Genomic DNA, 20,255 nt, shown 5'->3' with positions numbered 1-20,255 from the left:
CCCTCATCACATTTAAAAGATACTTGGATGTGCACTTAAAGTGCCTTCACCTACAAGGCTACGGACCAAAAGCTGGAAAGTGGGATTAGGCTGGATAGCTCTTGGTCAGCCGGCACGGACACAAGGGGCCGAAATGGCCTCTTTCCGTGCTGTAAATTTCTATGATTCTATGTCACAGAAGTTCTCATTACACACTTTATTTCATCTGTGGTGAAGCCAGTTCTGCAAGCTTTGTTTTTGTATATTGAAATGAATATCCTCGTTTCATTTTTAATAAACTTTTATTTCACAGGATGCGAGTAGGAAGGCAAGATAAACAAAGATTTAGATCGTTTTAGATGGAATTTGTTTTCCTCAAATTTACCAGATTGTTTAGTGTATTGATTATACCAGTATACACATACCATCTCCAGGTTTGCAGGTTTTGTAAAGACCGCATGGTATTGCAGCTTATAAATTTAACCGTAGGTACTGATTCAAGTCAGCGATGGCGTTAAGCCAAATGTTCCCACACTACACTTCATCCAATTGCAAGATAAAATCATGCACGTGATATTACTGTAAGTGATATGAAAAAGGCAGCTTATATTACTGGAACTTGCTTCATTTTCTTTTACCAGCAACAATGTATTACTTAGTGTTACTATCCATCATTTTCTTCCAAGCTATCTAATAGTATATTATAGTGGTTTTGGATCCATCACCTGAACACAAATTCCACACCATTCCAGCCCTACTTACAAATAATTGACTGATCACATGCATTGATTTGCAATAAATTCCACTGGTCCTGTCTCAATATTCATAGATTAAAAGGTGTTAATAAATCATGGTTCATTCACCATATTTAAATGTAGGAATTTCTTAACTAGAATGTTGCTCAACTGGACTGTGGATCCAAATATCTTCAAGATTCTTCTCATTTCCTTCTCTCACTCGATTAAATATTTGTGTATTGATTAAATATTGAAATATCTGTCATTTGTGTAAATATCATTGCTTTACTGATCTTATGAATAAGTTATATTCGTGGTTGCTTACTTTTCCTCGCGAATTGGGATCTAGACAGTGTAGAAAGAGAGAAACTGTCCCATTGGCAGAAGGGTCGAGAACCAGAGGACAGAGATTTAAGGTGACTGGCAAAAGAATCAAAGGTGACACGGGGGAAAACTTTTTTACGCAGCGAGTGGTTAGGATCTGGAATGCACTGTCTGAAAGGGTGGTGGAGGCAGATTCAATTGTGGCTTTCAAAAGGGAATTGGATAAGTACCTGAAGGAAAAAAAATGCAGGGATATGGGGGAAGGGCAGGGGAGTTGGACGATCTGAAATTCTCTTGCAGAGAGCCGGCATGGGCTCCTTCTGTGCTGTAACCATTCTATGATTTTATGATTTTATGAATTGCTCCAACATAGTGCAGTAGTTTACCTCATCCCAACTCTTTCCATTAACGCAAAGATTCCCAAAGGTTCTGTCTTCTCTGCAATGCTGTTCCTTTCTCATGTCGGTGATCTCCTCCACATCATAAAGCCCTAGCTATTCTTTCACCTATGATTCTACTCTATGTTTACATAGAAACATAGGGGCCAACTTTCGGCCTGAGTTGTTCCTGTTTTTTTGGAGCAACTGGTTTAGAATGGAGTATCTTAGAAATTGCAATTCTCGGCATTTAGTTTGCTCCAGTTCTAGTCAGTTAGAACAGTTTCAGTTTGGAACAGATTTTTTTTTTTCAAAAGGGGGCCACTTACGCCCGTTTTGAAAGTTTAGGCAGTGACAACTTACTCCAAACTAACTAAGAATGGAGTAAGTGTAGATTTTTGTACGCTCAGAAAAACCTTGTCTACACATAGAAAATCAGGCGTAGGTTACAAATCAGGCGTAGGGAATGGGGGGGTGGGGGAGTTTAAAGGGAAGTTTACAAACATTAAACACTTCAATTTTACAAAAAGAGTCATCATCAATAATAAATGATAAATACATCAATAAATCAACCAACAAATCAATCAAAAAAAATTAATTTAAAAAAAATTTAAAAAATCAATAAATAAAACATTTTCTACTTACTGACTGCAGCACCGGGAGTCCTCCAACAGCATGCTGGGACGGCCCCCGCAGTGTGTCTCTGTCAGTGTCTCTATCTGTCTGTCTGTCTGTGTGACAGTGTCTGTGTTTCTGACAGCGAGGGGTGGAGGGGAGGGGGGGTGGAGGGAAGGGGGAGGGAGGGTGGTGGAGTGGGGGGAGGGGGTGTAGTGGGGGAGAGGGGCTGGGGAGAGGGGGTGGGGAGGGGGAGAGGTGGTGGGGGGAGGGGGGTGAGAAGGAAGTGGAGGGGGGGGTGAGAAGGGAGGGGGTGAGAAGGGAGAGAGAGGAAGGGGGGGTGAGAAGGGAGGGGGGAGAAGGTAGGGAGGTGAGGGGGATGCGGGGAGAGAAGGGAGGGAGGGAGGGGACAGGGGGGAGAGAAGGGAGGGAGGGGAGGGGGGAAGAGAAGGGAGGGAGGGGAGGGGGGGAGAGAGGGGAGGTGGGAAGAGAAGGGGGGAAGAGAGAGAGAGAGAGAAAGAAAGGAGAGGGAGGCTGAACGGGCCAGGCCCAAGACTTCGAGCTTAGACTTACCGGATTGACAAGTAGGTGGCGTCGGGTCCGGGGGTCGGGAGCGCGGGTCGGGGGGAGCGCAGGTCGGGGCGGAGGGGGGTCGGTCGGTCGGAGATCGGTCGGGGGAGGGGCGGAGATGGGGGGGGGAGGGGCGGAGATCGGTGGTGGGGGGGGGGGGGCGGAGATCGGTCAGGAGCGGAGGTTGGTCGGGGGGGGGGAGTGAAGGTCGGGAGCGGGGGAAGCGGAGGTCGGGTCGGCGGGGGGGGGGGGGGGGTGCGGTCCGGTGGGGGGGTGGTGGGAGCGGGGTCAAGTTGGGTCGGGTCCGGTCTGGAGAAAGCAGGAGTTGGGCGTGGGAGGAGCCTTATTGATGCAGTCCCAGTGAGGCCATTCGGCCAGGGCTAGGGGCTGCGTGCTTTGGGCCCCTCCCACACAGTTTTGGGCGCCTGGAGCTACTGCACATGCGTGCCCACTGTAGCGCGCATGTGCAGAGGTCCCGGCACTGTTTTCAGCGCAGGGACCTGGCTCCGCCCCCCACAGCTCGTGCTGCACCGCGCCCGACTCCAGAGGACCAGCAGGGAGCCGGAGAATCTGTAAGTATTTTTTAGGCGCACTTTGTGGCGCGAAAAACGGGCGTCCAGCCCGAAACTTGGGCCCATAGAACCTAGGAGCAGTAATAGGCCATTTGGCCCTTCGAGTCTGAACCGCCATTCAATATGATCATGGCTGATCTCTATCTCAACACCATATTCCTGCTTTCCCCCCATACCTCTTGATGCCCTTTGTTTCTAGAAATCTATCTATCCCCCTCTTAAATGTATTCAGTGACTTGGCCTCCACAGCCTTCTGTGGTAGAGAATTCCACGGGTTCATCACCCTCTGAGTGAAAACATTTGTTCTCATCTCGGTCTTAAATTTCCTACCCTGTATCCTGAGACTGTGATCCCCTTGTTCTAGACTTCCCAGCTACAGGAAACATCCTCCCCGCATCCAACCCAGTCAGAATTTTATGCGTTTCAATGAGATCCCCTCTCATTCTTCTAAACTCGAGTGAATACAGGCCGAGTTGACCCAATCTCTCCTCATACGACAGTCCTGCCATTCCAGGAATCAGTCTGGTGAACCTTCGCTGCACTTCCTCTATGGCAAGTATATCCTTTCTTAGGTAAGGAGACCAAAACTGTACACACTACTCCGGGTGTGGTCTCACCAAGGACCTGTATAACTGTAGTAAGATATCGTTGCTCCTGTACTTAAATGCTCTTGCAATGAAGGCCAACATACCATTTGCCTTCCTAAATGCTTGCTGCACCTGCATGTTTGCTTTCAATGACCCCAAGTTTCCACACGCGGCAAAACAGGCGCCCCTCCGAGCTGGGCGCCTGTTTTTCGCGCCAAAAACGGCGCCTGGAAAAAAATCGCGGTATTCTCGAGCGCCTTGCAGCTCGATGTCTGCTTGGCGCGGCGCACAGGGGGCGGAGCCTACCACTCGCGCCGATTTTGTAAGTAGGAGGGGGCGGGTACAATTTAAATGAGTTTTTTTGGTGCCGGCAACCCTGCGCGTGCGTGTTGGAGCGTTCGCACACACGCAGTCTGAAGTAAACATTGGCACTCGGCCATTTTAAAAAGTGCTGCAGAAAAAGTGAAGATTTGTTTATTGAACCCTTGCAAAGGCTTGTATTTTAATTCTCTTGCTATTTCTGTGTGTGAGGGAGTGCATTCTGTAATTAAAGATAGACTGTGATAAACGGGACACATGCACTTGTTTGAGACTATTCAAATTCTTTGTAGGTGTTCAATTTTTAACATTTTTTAATAAAACCACATTGCCCTTCCATGATCAGCACTGAGGCTTCTTGCAGCCTTCTCCCTCCCTCCCTCCCCCCTGCCGTCAGTCGGGCCCGACGGCAAACCGCTGCCTGAAAGGCCTGCCTGAAGCACTTTCACACAGGTAGGAACATGGTTTATTTAATCTTTTCTTTGCTTATAAATTTTTATTCAGGTTGGATTTATTTGTATAATATTTGTATAAGTATAACTAAGGATTTATTGTAGAATTTAATGACTTCCCTTCCAACCCCTCCCCCCCCACCTTGTTCCTGACGCCTAATTTGTAACCTGTGCCTGATTTTTTTAATGTGTAGACAAGGTTTTTTTCAAGCCTACAAAAATCTTCACTTGTTCCATTCTAAGTTAGTTTGGAGTACGTTTTCACTGTGGAAACTTTCAAATCAGGCGTCAGTGGCCAGACACGCCCCCTTTTGAAAAAAAAATTCTGTTCAAAAGTGAAACTGTTCTACCTGACTTGAACTGCAGAAAACTTAAATGTGGAGAATTCCGATTTCTGAGATACTCCGTTCTCCACCAGTTGCTCCTAAAAATCAGGAGCAAATCATGTGGAAACTTGGGGCCTGTGACTGGTGATTACCGCGGTGCTTCTTTCAGAGCACACAGCATTAGTATAATCATGTTCTCTCAATGCAATGGCCGAAAAGCATGTTTAATTTCTTCTGTAATCTTCAAGGTGCAATAGAATGGAAGTCTTCTTTTCAATTTTTAAAAAAAAGTCATGCCTCTCACATATCTTCCCAACAATTTTCACCCAACAGCCTGCCTTCACTGACTCCTCAGACCTCAAATGGATCTCCCACATCTATTCCATTGTTAAAACTGCCTCCTTTGTGCCACACAATTTTCCCCTCAATAACTCGTAACTCTTCACAAAGTCCAAGCCCATTCAAGACTACAATATAGCACCCAAATATGGAGAGACTCTAACATCTCCTTTGCATAGTCATCCAATAAGAGATCCCTCTTTCTTTCTCTCCATTAAAATGGTTCTTATCATTTCACTATTTTACAAATACTACTTATTCCTTCTCTGAAATGGTTAATCTTGTTCCTTCTCAGTTCCAAATACCCGATCCAACGTGTTCTTTCTGTATCCCTCGTATGTTTAAATCATGGCTTCAAACAGCATTCTTTCCCAGCTCCTCATCTCACTCAGTACTTCCTGCCTCCTATAATCTCCAGACTATTTGTCTGGCCACTACTTCCTGATTTATCTCATCTCTTTTATTCTTTTCATCTTAGTGGCACCTGCGTGTTGGTTTTGACTTTAAATGTTGATTTTTCAGTAAGAAAGTCAATCGATTTCTGTTGTGATATACCAGTTTTTCCAATATTCTCACAATGTAAATGTATTATTTAGCATGTGGACATGTATGCTTTGCTTGTGCTTTGTGGTATGGTCCCCTGCTGTAACAATTTCTAGTAAATTGCCCAGAACTGTCATTTTCTGTACATGATATCCAGAGTAATGTTTTTAATTTTTTTTTAAAGTTTTACTCATTGCTAGAGTTATTTCTTCCTCAACCTTTTATATGACCTCTTACTGACTATATGTTATATACAATTATGTTACAGCTTGGTGCGATATTGATTTAACAATTCCATCTTGATTTAACCTTAACCATTCTGAGAACTGGTGTATGGAGAAAAGGCAGTGAAGATAACCTCAAAAACTTTCCAAATGTTCGAGTATCAGTATCTGGATCTATGATGTTGATACATCTGACAATCTATAGTTCAAAATTATGGAAGATTTTTTTTTTATAAAGAGTGCTCTGGTCAGACGATATCTCAAATACTGTGCCCAGTTCTAGTCAGCATGACATAAGGGAAACACTTAAGAGGAAGAAATTATTTATTGCACCGTTTGGGGACGGTAACGTTTGAGAGGCAGGAATCTTAGTGCCAGGGACTAAAGTTTACCCCTCTCAAAAAATTGCTTCAGAGCTCCTGGAAGGATGTGGAGCGCTAAATCATGCTGCAGAAGGGCCGCACAGCACTGCCGCATACAAAGGGCCCTTCCCTCCCTTAAAGGGAAGGGCTATCGCTGCAGGCCCTGCAATTAAAAAAGCACCTTCCTGGACCACAAATGGAGCGGGGGGCGCCATGCGATCACCCAGCACTCAAGCTGAGTGCCAGGCAGAGCAATCGCAGGCAAGACCCCGCGAAGAAAACATGAACACAGCGAAAACAAAGGTAAGTTTTTATTTAACTTACCTTGGCCACCTCACCTTTAATCATCATCCCGGTAGCGGCCGGCCGCCTGATCCATGTCTCCTGCAGCTGTTGTGTTTTCACTTGGAGCTGCAGCAGGGGCCAAAAGTCAATTTCGGGGCCAGGCACTAAAGGGGTGATGCGCACGGCGATGATGTCATGATTTCCGGGCACAGGACATCGGGCGCAACGCCATAGGACCGCCACTAAACTCCTGACCAATATGGTGGGAGTTGTTGTCGGCGCCGCGTCCAGGCGCTAACCCATTTGCGCCCCATTAGCGCTCCCTGGGGACGTTAATGCGAGGTGCAAATGTACCGAATTTCTATGCCTTAATCCTTGGAATGCCATCACAAAAAAGCCAGGAGGCTGATCCCTGGCATCAGAGGATTGAGTTACAAGACTACAGAAACTTGGCTTTTTCAGTCTTGTGAGGAGGCAACAGTGAGGTAATCTTATAGAACTATAGAAAGATAGTAAACAGGATAGAAAATGGGGATCCACCACACAACCTCAAACTGAACTCAAAGTAGAACAAGGAAGCATGTGTTTAGGTGTCAAATCGTGGCTCAGTGGTAGCAGTTTCACCTCAGAAGGTCATGGGTTCAAGTCCCACTCCAGAGACGAGCATACAATCTAGGCTGACATTTCAGTGCAGTAGATGGACTGCTGCATTGTTGGTGGTGTTACCTTTTTGATGAGGGGCATTAACCTGAAGCCCCATCTGCTTTTTCAGGTGGACATAAAAGATCCCATGGTATTATTTGAAGACACAGTTGGATATCATGATGGTGGGGGAGGGGACAACTGTAATATCTTTCTGGATAGATAAGCTAAGATGGGCTAATAACATTTCTCATCTGCATCTATCTTGCGATCACAAAAGCAATGTATACTGTATACTTGCCATATATTACTGTGCTAAACTCAGAATAAAAGTTAACAGTGAAGGAAACCATATGGCCTCTTGAGGCAAGTGTAAGAACATGCACATTGATGTTATTTCCCATGGAATTCTTCTTTTAAAAATCTTGTAAAATATCAATTTAACTGATTTTGCTTTTAATTTCAGTTTTTAATTTCAAGGTGGGAGATGTAGTGATGGAAAATCCACTTCAGACACCCAAAGATAAAATTTATCAATCCCATGTTCAAGAGGGGCATAGATTGAAGAAATAGTGCTCGTGTGTGACCATTCTTAGCAACATCACCAATCTTGTGCCATTGCGATCAGTTTTGTGCTGTGGGACTGTATCCACATAGAGCAGGGTTGACACTTTCCAATCTCATTTCACTTTATAGCCAGTGGACACAAGAGACTTTCATCCCATCAGGATGGATTTGAACCCAAGTCCTGAAGTGCTTAGCCCACTACATCACCAGTCCCCCTAACTAATGAATTCAATTCGCAATGTGCATATTTTATAACAACATATTTTATAACTGCAACTTTGCATCGAGAACCTTGTTCTGTGGCAACCTAGTAGGGCAATTTTGTTTTCATTTTTGGAATCCATATTATAACTGTTCTATGCTCATGGCTATATGTAACACATACCTGAAGTCCCCTTTATTGTTGGTGATCCGCTCTGCAGAACAGTATGGTGCAGCAGTTTCTAGCACCACAATCTCTACCTTCTTGGTGCTGTTCCCATGGGAGGTCGTGATTAGGCACTCCCACTCTCCTGTTGCAGCAACATCAATGTTCGACAGGATCAGCTCACTGTGTAGAAAAAAAGATAAGATATCTTGAAGAACTAGTCGTTTGGAGATTTCAGGATGGTTTTGACAATCAGGGCGGGGAGGGAACCAATATGTTTTTTTTTGGAATGTACTTTAGCCACTAACATTCAGTTTAGTTAGTGTCCTTGAAGCTTTGAAAACATGTATGCTATCAATTATAATCACAACTTCAAACATCTTTGGTGCCTTATCAATGATTAGTTTGTAAAGTAAAAACAGATAACTGCATAGAATCATTGAGCATTGCTTTATTTATGACTTACTGTGAGTGAATGATACACCACAGTCTTGCTGTTTTTATTCAGGTGAAGAGATGCCACTGCAATCTTCAAAGGGCTAAAAGACTGCAAGTGTTTAGCTCAGTAGGGGCTAAGTTAAACAGGAACTATATACAGAAGCACTGGTTTAAACATACCTATTAATCAAATGCAGATTGAGCAATAATTCTGGCTGCTTTTCACTCTAGCCAGAATATATTATACCACAAAACAGATTTATGGTAATATTATCATTTCAAAATATCGCATATAGTTTTATAGGACTAAGTTTCCACCATCTATATAGGATTATGTAGAATGAAATATCATTCAATATATTTATTTTTACTGCGTCTTATTGAATACAGCAGGACCTTAAATTCCTTGCATAATTTTCTTTTCTTCCAGATCATATTCAGTCAGAAAATCAAAGCTCTTCATTATTTCACAATCTTCTGTGTGTGTGTGTGTGTGTGTGTGTGTGTGTGTGATTCAGTCAACAACAAAAACTTGTATTTATATAGGCCCTATAACGTAGTAAGACATCCAAAGACGCTTCACAGGGGCAATTATCAAACAAACTTTGACACCGAGTCACATAAGGAGATATTAGGACAGGTGACCAAATGCTTGCTTAAAGAACTAGGTTTTAAGGAGCATCTTAAAAGAGAGAGAGGCAGAGAGGTTTATGGAGGAGATCCCAGAGCTTAGGGCCTTTGTAGCTGAAGGCATGGCTGCCAATGGGGGAATTAAGAAAATAAGGATGAGAGTTTTAAAATCGAGGCATTGCCAGACCGGATACTAATGTAGGTCAACTTGGACAAGACGAGCCCGGAGAGCCATAAATAAAGCCTCAGTTGAGGCAAGTCAAATGATAGAAATTTGTCCTGTTTCTAACAGGAAGATCCTCATAACTACTCAGCGCTATCAGCAAGAACAGAGGAAAAGCAGATAAAAAATGTGTCCAATCAAAACCTGGTGACAAAATTGAATACACCATTTTGAATAGTTTGCTTTCTGAGAATTCAATTTTGTTGATAATTATTCTTTTTTTAAATAGTCAATCACAATGGACTTATAATAATTATCCTTTAATATTTTTCAAACAGCTAACAAGACCCTGTGGAATGCACAATTTTATGCTAAATGGCTCAATAAAAAATGGAAAAATCTAGGAGGCATTGCCTCTCCACACACATCAGCTGTCTCACTTCAGATGAGTGTTTACAACTCTCTTGCAAACACTACATTCCTCAGTCCCCACAAACTTCTCACTGCACAAAATATTTCTAGTGATTTTACCATTAAATGAAGAAGCTGCAGGCTTATCTTTATACAAAAGTCACCACTACAATTCAGACATTCTCCCAACCCTCTTCATTCATGGCCACAGCTAAATTCAGTGTTCATAGACACCGTCAGTCTCATTATCAAGAACCTACAGCTTTATGCGTGCCTGAATGGAAGAAGTCTGTTATAGGATTAATGCCTAACCTGTTATTGAGTTACTTCACACCAACCTGTCTATCATCATAGGCAGTCCCTCGGAATCGAGGAAGACTTGCTTCCATTTAACATGAGTTCTTAGGTGGCTGTACAGTCCAATATGAGGACTGCAGTATCTGTCACAGGTGGGGCAGATAGTCGTTGAGGGAAGGGGTGAGTGGGACTGGTTTGCCGCACGCTCTTCCTTTTATAAAGGAAGGGCAGATCAGACAGCTTCCACTCAGGATAACAGCACATCTATCTAACCCAGACAGCCGGCTTAAAGGATTGAAGAAGTACCAGGCAGTCGCAGCAGCCACTGCATTCTTCAATGTGGCATCGGCTGTCGCAAAGCCACATCATGACTCATGACCAAGAGGTACAGGATCACTTGCATTTTGGAGGCTTCCACTGAACAGCAACAGTGTGCTTCCCCGTCCAAGGTAGACTTGGATGCAGGAAAGGGCTGGGAAATAGGAGACATACTCAATATAGGGTCACCAAAGGGAAGCAACATCATTATTATTTGTGACACAATCCTATTTCATTTGTAGGTAAATAAATTTGGTCCACTTGATTTCACCTTGGTTCAAACCGCTTTTTTGATAAGGGTAAGGTTCTGTTGTACACTTACTCTTCTTTGATCAGCAACATTGTACAACATGCAGCAGATGTGGTTATTCTGCATGTCTTTGCTTGGGCACACAGCAAGACCCTTCTCCGATTGATCCATGCAGCACTCTCTGCACTTGAGCATTGCAATGATATACACAACACCAGCTCTATTTGAGGCATGTACTGCATTATATTTTCTTTCAACTGCTGCTCTGAAGTTTAGAGCTGAAGAAGGTAACCCTGATCTCCTAGCAGCTATCATCCAGAATTCTTATGTCTTCAAATAATCTAGGAGTGGTGCACTCGTACAAAATCAATGCATCATGGTAACCACCACAATATCTGACATGGAATTCAATTATGATGTTTCTGTAGTCCAACATCACATGCACATTAATGGAACAGGAGCCGTTTCCATTCATAAATATCATGGGGTTGGTTTGAGGAACCCCGAGGGTTACCATCATGCACTTTTGGCAATTCAGCCAGCATTAAAACGTCTATGCACTGTCCAGCTACTGTCTCCTTTCTAAAGACAGTGATGAAGGCAATGCCCCTTGTAAATATGGAATTTCTTACTTGCCTGAAGCATCTATAAACAGCAGACTGGCTGATCTGCCGTGCATCCCTTTTGGATGGGTCTAGCTGCATAAAAGCTTCATATAGTGGTGACTTTCAGAACTACTGAAGAGCTATTCCTGCTGCTGAAGTTATCTGCAGGTTGGCCTGGCCTTGCAAAGAGGAGGCAATGAAGACTCTTCTGATATCCAGCTAGGATTGTCTGGAGTTCCTGGGGTAATGACAGATTTACATAATACCGAATGGTGCAATCACACTTACCCTTGTTGTCTCCTGGTGAAGTAATCTTTGTTACCCAAATTGTGGAGAACTTTTGGAAGCCCTAAACAAATTCCTATTTGGAGAATTTTGTTTGCTGCAAGTGAAATTGCAGCTGCAAAAAATATGCCCTCCACAGCAATAGAAATGAATGCACAAAATGCAGATGAACCTAACTTCCCTGAAAACAAACTTTGCAAACAGCATTCAAAACTGCAATTTGGTCTTTGGCTACATTCCTGCACTGGTTTTGTATGGGCCAGCTGCATAATGGGGGAAAAGTAGGGTAGGGAAAAATGAAATGCAGTTTCGGGACCAATTGGCATAATTTCCCTAAGTATTATGAAGCTTGCCCTGGCCAGTTGTAACAAAAATTATTATTTTTTTGCCTCAAAGTGTGGTGCACAGCGCATTGGGCAAGGATACACAATTATGTGCTAGCAAGCATCATAATACCAGAATTTAAATGTAATCCTCCAGAACTTTACAAGTGGTCATAACCCTGGGATGCATGGTCTAATATATCCCATTGTTTTCCAACAAGTAGAGCTTTGGCCTTTCCTATTCAGGTTGTATTTTATGGTTACCTTAAACACTAACGGTCTTTTTTTTATTTCTAAGGTCTTCATGATATAGTCTCTTTAGTTACAGGAGTCTACTCACATGACCCTTCCTCCACAAGCAACCTATCCCGAACCCTAGCTGAGAACTAGATAAAGCACAGTCAATGGAAGCAGATAAATTGGAGTCATAGGCACTTAGGATTTTGTCTTATGAATCACATGTAAATGGCTGTCAAACTATACCGTGAAACGCAGTCTTCTTTATGTGGCTTCCCATACACAGCCTGCTTCAGATAGAAGTGTGTGGTAGTCCAAGTTGCTGAATTTTTCACAACCACCCCATATATCACTCTATCTTCAGCGATTAATGGATCTGAGCATTTGAGGGACATTTCAAATGAGTTTTTTTTTAAAAGCTATTAAGGCACCATAGAGCTTCTTATCAATGACTAAACAGGACAGTTCCAAGTGGGCGTATTTTCATGAGGAACTAAGACATATGCAGATGAATAAAGGTCATATACCGATTCTTAGAGAAACAGAAACTACACAGCCATGATCGCCATTTTTAAAAGTTATGCAGTATTTAAAGAGGAGAAAATAATTCAGGTGTGGTTAAATTCTAAATAAGCATTTTGCGTTATAATTGGGACAAGTTAGTGGTCATGGACAGATAAATAGCAACATGCAGAATAAAAAATTTATTTTTATGCACTTGTAATGTTAAATATTATAAAGTAAACTATAAAGATGCACCAAACTGAACATTATTTACTGCATATTTTTGGAACAAACAGAAACTTTTGATTTGTTTTAAAGAGATTGTTTTTGATAGGGGTTATGGGGAGCGTGCAAGGAAGTGGAGCTGAGTTCATGATCAGATCAGCCATGATCTTATTGAATGGTGGAACAGGCTCAAGGGGTCATATGGCCTACTCCTGTTCCTATTTCTTCTGTTCTTTTAATGCAGTTTTAAAGGGTTGAACTCATATAGTCATCAGTATCACAACAAACTTTATGTATGTGGTATCATTTCCTGGAAGTACTGATAGCTATCCTTCTTATTGATACGATATTTTGAGTTATTCTTTCAACTTCTACAAACTTTGTCAAAATACAAAAGAAACTCCACCAAGTGAATGTCGTCAAGCCTACTGATGAGAGCACAAAAGCTCCAGCTGCTTACTCATTTCACAAGATGACAACCTAATGGGCCCGTGGAATTGGCAGTATCACCACAGATAAATTCAATGCACATCATTCAAACACATATCCCGCCACACAACCTTGGGATCTTCACTGCCTGATTGACAGACCTTGTTGCATTTAGTGGTAGTTGCTGGACTCCAAAATGGTGGTGTTTTCACACTAAATTGAATTGTTAAATCATGAGTCATTTCATTTAGTCGCCCTTTTCTGAGCTGTAGAAAACTTCTCGCCCTAACTGAAGAGGTACTAAGCTGGAACACTAGACTAAACAAAAATTTCCTGAAACATGCTTACATGTAATCATCAAACAACTCAAATTCTACCACAAAATAAACAGCCAAGCTGATTGTTTTGTTGAAACTGATTATAACCAGTAATTTTTCCTTCCCAAAACAATTGGTAATTCTGCACAATTCCCTTTTCTAACCTTTGAATGCCATCATGTTGTATGTATGTAGCAACACCTGTCGGAACCTTTATTCAGTGCCTCATTTCCTGTCTATGACAAATGATCTAGTTTTTTTTCAACTTGACATTATGGTGACCAGAGCTGGACTGCTGTGTCTCCTAAAGTTTACATAAATTATTCAATCACATTCTTTAATTTCATGGCTGCCAAAAACAAAAATCAAATTTCCTGAATTCTCTGAGTTTTATTATTTAATCTAATCCATCTATCAACACTCCAAGCAAAGGTAAGATACTTCAAATGTTATATTCTATAGATCATTCTAAATATTCTAATATATAGCTCAAATATGTTGCCTTATGAAACTTAAATGCCAAAACAATTATGAGACAGAAAACAATATTGCTGGCACCAAGTGCTAGTTAGAGAATATTAGTACAATTCTTATAAAATCTAAATGCTATTTGTTCTAAAACCTAATCTGATTTTAAAACAAAAAAGTGGTGCACTGGATAAAAAGCTGCAACATGATATTGTGTTCAAATGGTTCTCCAATTCGACCAGTTTAGATCTCATATACTCACTTTATACATCAGCATTAGTGTAAAACAGACAAAATAAACTTGTTTATTTCATTTACATTTTTCTTCCTGATCCCAGTTTACTGAAGTATGCACAAAATCAAGATTCCCTTGCCCCAGGCAGTCTGTGACCCACTATATGCATTGTGATAAATTATTGAGTGTTTAATGAAAACAGTAATGTGCAAGCACTGTAAGGCAGTTCTCCATACTCATGCTTTTTTGTACATTAAGTGACTTAACAAAGTGCAGCTAAAGTATTGCAAGGTATTTTAAGTTAAAGACATTGGCCTGGATTTTACGGTCAGCGGCCAACGAACAGCTCTAGCCATTCATTACTCCAACAGTTGTCCACATACTTTTTATGGACTGATGCACTGGAACTGCAGTAATGAGAAATCCTCTATAGGACATCTGGGGCCTGTGTGAGCAGAGCAAGCAACTGTGCATCTCCTCAACCAATCAGATTGAAGCATCCTTACTGAGTCATGCAGAGTCTGAACCAGGAAATGTCAGTTAGAATATTTAATTCAATGTAAAATAATGTACATAAGGTGAAATAAAGAGAAGGAAAGAAAGATGGGATTAAGAGAGATGAAAGGGACATAAAGTTTTTTTTAAAAGATTCAAATTTTTAACTTTTTAAAATCTTCAACAATATTTAAAATTGGAAGGAATGTGATGCTATATTTGTAAAAGTAAATTTTTAGTGTCAGCAAAGTTATTTGGCAGTAATTAAGACTAATCGCGCCATTAAAAATTCACTTGCACTTTAATGGAAAACCCTAACCTTTTCCATTGTGCTTAGTGGGCCTCTATCACATAAGTAGCCCAACATACACCCTGCCATGTATTTGAATGTCGAGTCTCTTGGCAAGATGCTTATATAGGGAAGCTTCTGGAGGACAAGGCAACCAGATTTCCGTATTTAGCTGCGCATATGCGGTCGCTGGAAGTTGCTGTCCGATTTACTATAGCACTGATAGCCGCCCCGTTATTTTTATCGCAAAGTCCCGACCATACAATTATTGTTTTACAAATATTAAATTATTGGTTGCATCAGTAGAGTTAAGGAAGATACTGACTTCACTTTATCAATTATTAACCTACACAGTGTACAAAGAAACCTCTCTTACTCAGTTAAGATCAAAACACACATCATGGCAAGTATACACAAATTCTAAGTTATAAATTCAGAGTGGTTTCCGGTGACTGCACAGATGATATTTCCAGCATTGCTAATTGTGCTGGCAGCAAGAACATACGCAGGCTTCTTCAGTGTCTGCGCCTTACACCATCTCACATGGGATCCTATCTGCTCACTGTGGGCATGTCAATATCACAGTAACAACTACTGCTCTTTTGTTTAAGATGGATATATCAGCATTTAAGGAGAATAATAAAAAACGGTTTTGGGTTATAGAAAGTTTCCCTGCCACCAGTGTGATATACATCATGAGGCCACAATAAACCCTCAAACTGCCACAGGTCCAGAGCAATTGCTGGTCATTTTTACACAATATAAAGCTGAAAAAAACATTATTAATAAAGCTTTTTAGCTGTTAAGAGAAGCATATTTATTTAATGCAATATTAGCCTTACACTACAAAAATAAACTCTTAAAACCCTTTTATAATTGTTTTCCCTTATATAATTTAACCCATCCATTGTAACCTATTTTCTTTTATCCTTAAGGAAAATGCTTTTAAAATATTTTTCCCCATTTTTGTCTTTCTCTGATTCTTACCATCCATTTGGGTCACGACAGCAACTTCTAAAACAATTAGAACAACAAAGTGATTAGTTGAAAACAAGCTCAAAAAGTTATTTTACTGCTTATCAAATGCATCATTTGATTACATAATGGATTTGACAAAAACATTCTTTGATGGTCAAAAGAATGCTAAACCAGGAATGGCTACTGGCAGATTAGTATCTCATTGCAGGCCCCAGAGCTTGATCATTCACAGATGTGACAACTTAACTGTGGAATAACGGTCAGTATTAGCAACATGGCACAGCAACACCGCATCATCCCCTATATTACACCAGCTCTGCAGAAACAAGCACCACACAATGTTTTATTAAAATTACTAACAGAAGTAGACACAATAAATCTTTACTCAAACAAGTGCAAACATTTCTTAGCACTCTCACTACTTAGCTAGGGCCCTACAAAGAGTGAAACTATCTTTATACATCTCGTGGACATAACAGCACATAGTATTCTCATTGGACCACAACTTAGAATTGTTGCGTTTATGGACCCGGATTTTGTCAATTGGCTGGAATTTTCTCCAGTTAGGCATACAGAGGGCCTCCAAGGTGGGTGGGAAATGGCTCTGCTGACTTTAACGGCAGTGCCTGATTTGCAGGTGAGGCCTCGGATTCCCGCCCACAACCAGCCAGATTGAGAGGTTGGCTGGCTGCAGGCAGGTAGGTCTTCAAATGTGGAGCAGGAGTGAGGTGGTCAGTCCGGGGGAGGTGAGTGGTCGGGGATTGGCTGGCTTGGTTGGGGGGATCATGGCAGGGGGGACAGGATTGGCTGGCTCGGTCAGGGATCGGCAGGGGAGGATCGGGGATCGCGGGAGGGAAGGATCAGGGATGGGTTGGTTGGGGATTGGCAGGATATCGGGAATTGGCAGAGTGGGGGGCGTGCTGGGTGACTAGAGTTGGCCAAGGATTGGTGGGGAGGGGGATGGGTTTGCGGAGGATCAGGGGAGGCGATGGATGGGGGATGGGGTGGGGTGGGAACAGCTGGGGGGAGGGAAAAGAGAGGATCGGGGCCGACCTCGTGGTAGGGGCTTCGATCGCAGGGGGTGGGTTAGATAGGGTCCCTAGATCCAGGAGGTAAATGTAAAGCCATTTACCTCCTGGATGCAGCAGTCCCTGCCTCGGTTTAACGGCCGGGTTTCACTAATTGTGTGAAACCCATCCACAGGCAGTTAAATTCAAAATGGAGGTTTAAAAAAAGAGGCTGTTGGCTTCATCATAATAGTTAAATTAATGATCCATCCCCTGGAAGCAGGTTTGTCACCTGTCTCACATCATGCTCCCGTCCTGCCTCCATTAAAATCAGAACTGCAGGCGGGATCAGGTCGGAATCCCATTTTTAGCACTTTAGTTACCCCCATGCCCCAAACCCATCTGTTTATTTAGGGGAACATGCCAGTCAGTGTGTCTGTGTCTTCATTCCATGTTTCATCAAACTCAACCTCGTATCCATCAACTTTGGAATCATTTGTGTCAATCATATCAGGCTTAATTTTTGTGCAATGGGGCATATTCCTTGCTAACTCTATGACCAGCTCTCTGCAGCCTCAACTGGCTACTTCTTTAATGACATTGTGTATGTTTATGGTGTGTGTGTGCTGGTGATGGGGGGCGGGGGGAGGTGAGGGAGTGCAGACGAGTTTTCTTGTTTCTTTTTTCTACCAGAAATCTGATCTGTGCCTTTACTCGGCAGACTATTTTTTTAATCAGGTCATCGACCTGAAACATTCACTCTGTTTCTCTCTCCACAGATGCTGTCTGGCCTGTTGAGTATTTCCAGCATTTTCTCTTTTTACTTCAGATCTCCAGCATCGGCAATATTTTGCTTTTGTATTTCTTTAATCTTCTTCGACCATCTTCCTCTTTGAAGAGATCATTCTGCTTTGCCTAGCTTCTATGTTGTAAAGTGATTTTCTTTTAATGCCTGAATAAGGTTGTAGCAGATGCCTCATTTGTGTTTCTATAAGGAGTGGCATAACAGTATCTGGTAAATCTCCACAACCATCAATGTACTGGTCAGGTGGGCAGAGCAGCGGCAAATGGAATTCAATCCGGAGAAGTGTAAGGTAATGCATTTGGGGAGGTCTACAAGGCAAGGGAATACACATTAAATGGTACGACACTGAAAAGTGTAGAGGAACAAAAGGACTTTGGAGTACAGGTCCACAGGTCCCTGAAGGTAGCAGACCAGGTAGATAAGGTGATTAAGAAGGCATTTATTAGTTGAGGTATAGAATACAAGAGCAAGGACGTTATGCTTGAATTGTATAAAACACTGATTCGTCCGCAGTTGGAGTACTGTGTGCAGTTCCTGTCACCACATTACAGGAAAGATGTGATTGCTCTGGAAAGGGTGCATAGGAGATTTACAAGAATGTTGCCTGGACTGGAGAATTTTGGCTATGAGGATAGGTTAGAGATGCTGGGTTTGTTTTCTTTGGAACAGAGGAGGCTGAGGGGAGACCTGATTGAGGTATATAAAATTATGAGGGGCCTGGATAGAGTAGATAGGAAGGACCTGTTTCCCTTGGCAGAGGGGTCAACAACCAGGGGGCATAGATTTCAAGTAATTGAGGGGAGGTTTAGAGGAGATATGAGGGAAAATTTCTTCACCCAGAGGGTGGTGGGGGCTGAAACGCACTGCCTGAAAGAGTGGTAGAGGCAGAAACCCTCACTACATTTAAAAAAATACTTGGATGGGTATTTAAAGTGCTGTAACCTACAGGGCTATGGACCAAGAGCTGGAAAGTGGGATTAGGCTGGATAGCTCTTGGTGGGCCGGCTTAGACACGATGGGCCAAAATGGCCTCCTTCCGTGTTATAAATTTATATGATTCTTTGTATAACTTTCTTTAAGCCTAGACTATGTGGACTGTCTTTTTAAATGATTGTGGGTTTTTTTTTTTGCGGGGTGTGGTTGGGGGTGGGGAGCAGGGGTTGGGGGTGAAATGGGTTCTCCATTGACTTCTAACAAATATGATGTTCAGCTCCTGTCCTCTACGATAAAACCCAAGATAATCTGAGATTATCGTATTGTTGATTGATGGTATTATCAATCTTCCTTAATTTCAACTTCTGGCCCGTTAAGCAGCTGCAGCCTCTAAAACACTGCAGCAACACTCCATTTCCCTCCCTCCCATTGGCAGTAAATCACTCAAGTAGCAAAACTGTTGAAATCCACCCTGCATAGACAGGATAAATCTACATTTGGAAAGGCAAAGATTAATTAGGGACAGTCAGCACGGATTTGTTAAGGGAAGATCGTGTTTGACTAACCTGATGGAATTTTTTGAGGAGGTAATGATTATGGATAAGGACAAGGATAGACCTGGAATAAAAGTCCCGAATTGGGGAAAAGCTAATTTTGCTAAGTTAAGGAGTGATTTGGCCACAGTGGACTGGAAACAGACACTTGTGGGTAAATCAGTATCGGAACAGTGGGAAGCATTCAAGGAGGAGATCTGGAATGCTCAGGCCAAACATGTGCCCTTGAAGAAAAAGGGTGTGAGTAAGAATTCTAGAGCCCCCTGGATGTCTAGGGACTTACAGGGGAGGATAAAGAAAAAAAAGGACGCTTATGTCATATACCAACGGCTAAATACTACAGAATCTTTAGAGGAATATAGAAAGTTAATAGGCAAAATGAAAAAGGATATTAGAAATGCTAAGAGAGAGCACGAAAAATTCTTGGCGAGTAAAATTAAGGAAAACCCTAAGATGTTCTCTAAATACATTAAGACTAAGAGGGTAACTAAAGAAAAGGTAAGGCCTATTGGAGACCATGAGGTTAATCTTTGTGTGGAGGTGGAAGATGTTGGGAAGGTTCTTAATGAATACTTTGCATCTGTTTTCACAAAGGAAAGGGGCAATGCAGATACTGCTATCGAGGAGGAGTGTGATATTCTGGATGAAGTAAATAGAGTGAGAGAGGAAGTATTAGGGGGTTTAGCAGCTTTGAAAGTAAATAAGTCCCCAGGCCCAGATGAAATGCATCCCAGGCTGTTGAGCGAAATAAAAGAGGAAATAGCAGAGACCTTGACCATCATTTTCCAGTCCTCTTTGGATTTGGGCATGGTCTATTATGAGGGGGCATAGTTTTAAGGTGGTTGGTGGAAGGTTTAGAGGGGATTTGGGGGG

At 42.2% G+C, this 20,255-nt stretch overlaps 1 protein-coding gene across 2 annotated transcripts in view; it reads right to left on the bottom strand.

Moving 5' to 3' along the window:
* LOC139260324 (adhesion G protein-coupled receptor A3) overlaps positions 1 to 20,255 on the bottom strand; it is an 841,088-nt gene that overhangs the window by 348,512 nt on the left and 472,321 nt on the right. For both annotated transcript variants that reach the window (XM_070876798.1, XM_070876800.1), the window contains exon 8: positions 8,205 to 8,369. In XM_070876798.1, the coding sequence (XP_070732899.1) occupies positions 8,205 to 8,369 (165 nt within the window). The remainder of the gene's footprint in view (positions 1 to 8,204; positions 8,370 to 20,255) is intronic.

Source organism: Pristiophorus japonicus, chromosome 3 (assembly GCF_044704955.1).
Source record: "Pristiophorus japonicus isolate sPriJap1 chromosome 3, sPriJap1.hap1, whole genome shotgun sequence".
NCBI lineage: Eukaryota > Metazoa > Chordata > Chondrichthyes > Pristiophoridae > Pristiophorus > Pristiophorus japonicus.
The sequence above is the reverse complement of the archived record's forward strand: the minus strand, read 5'-3'. Positions and strand labels throughout refer to the sequence as shown.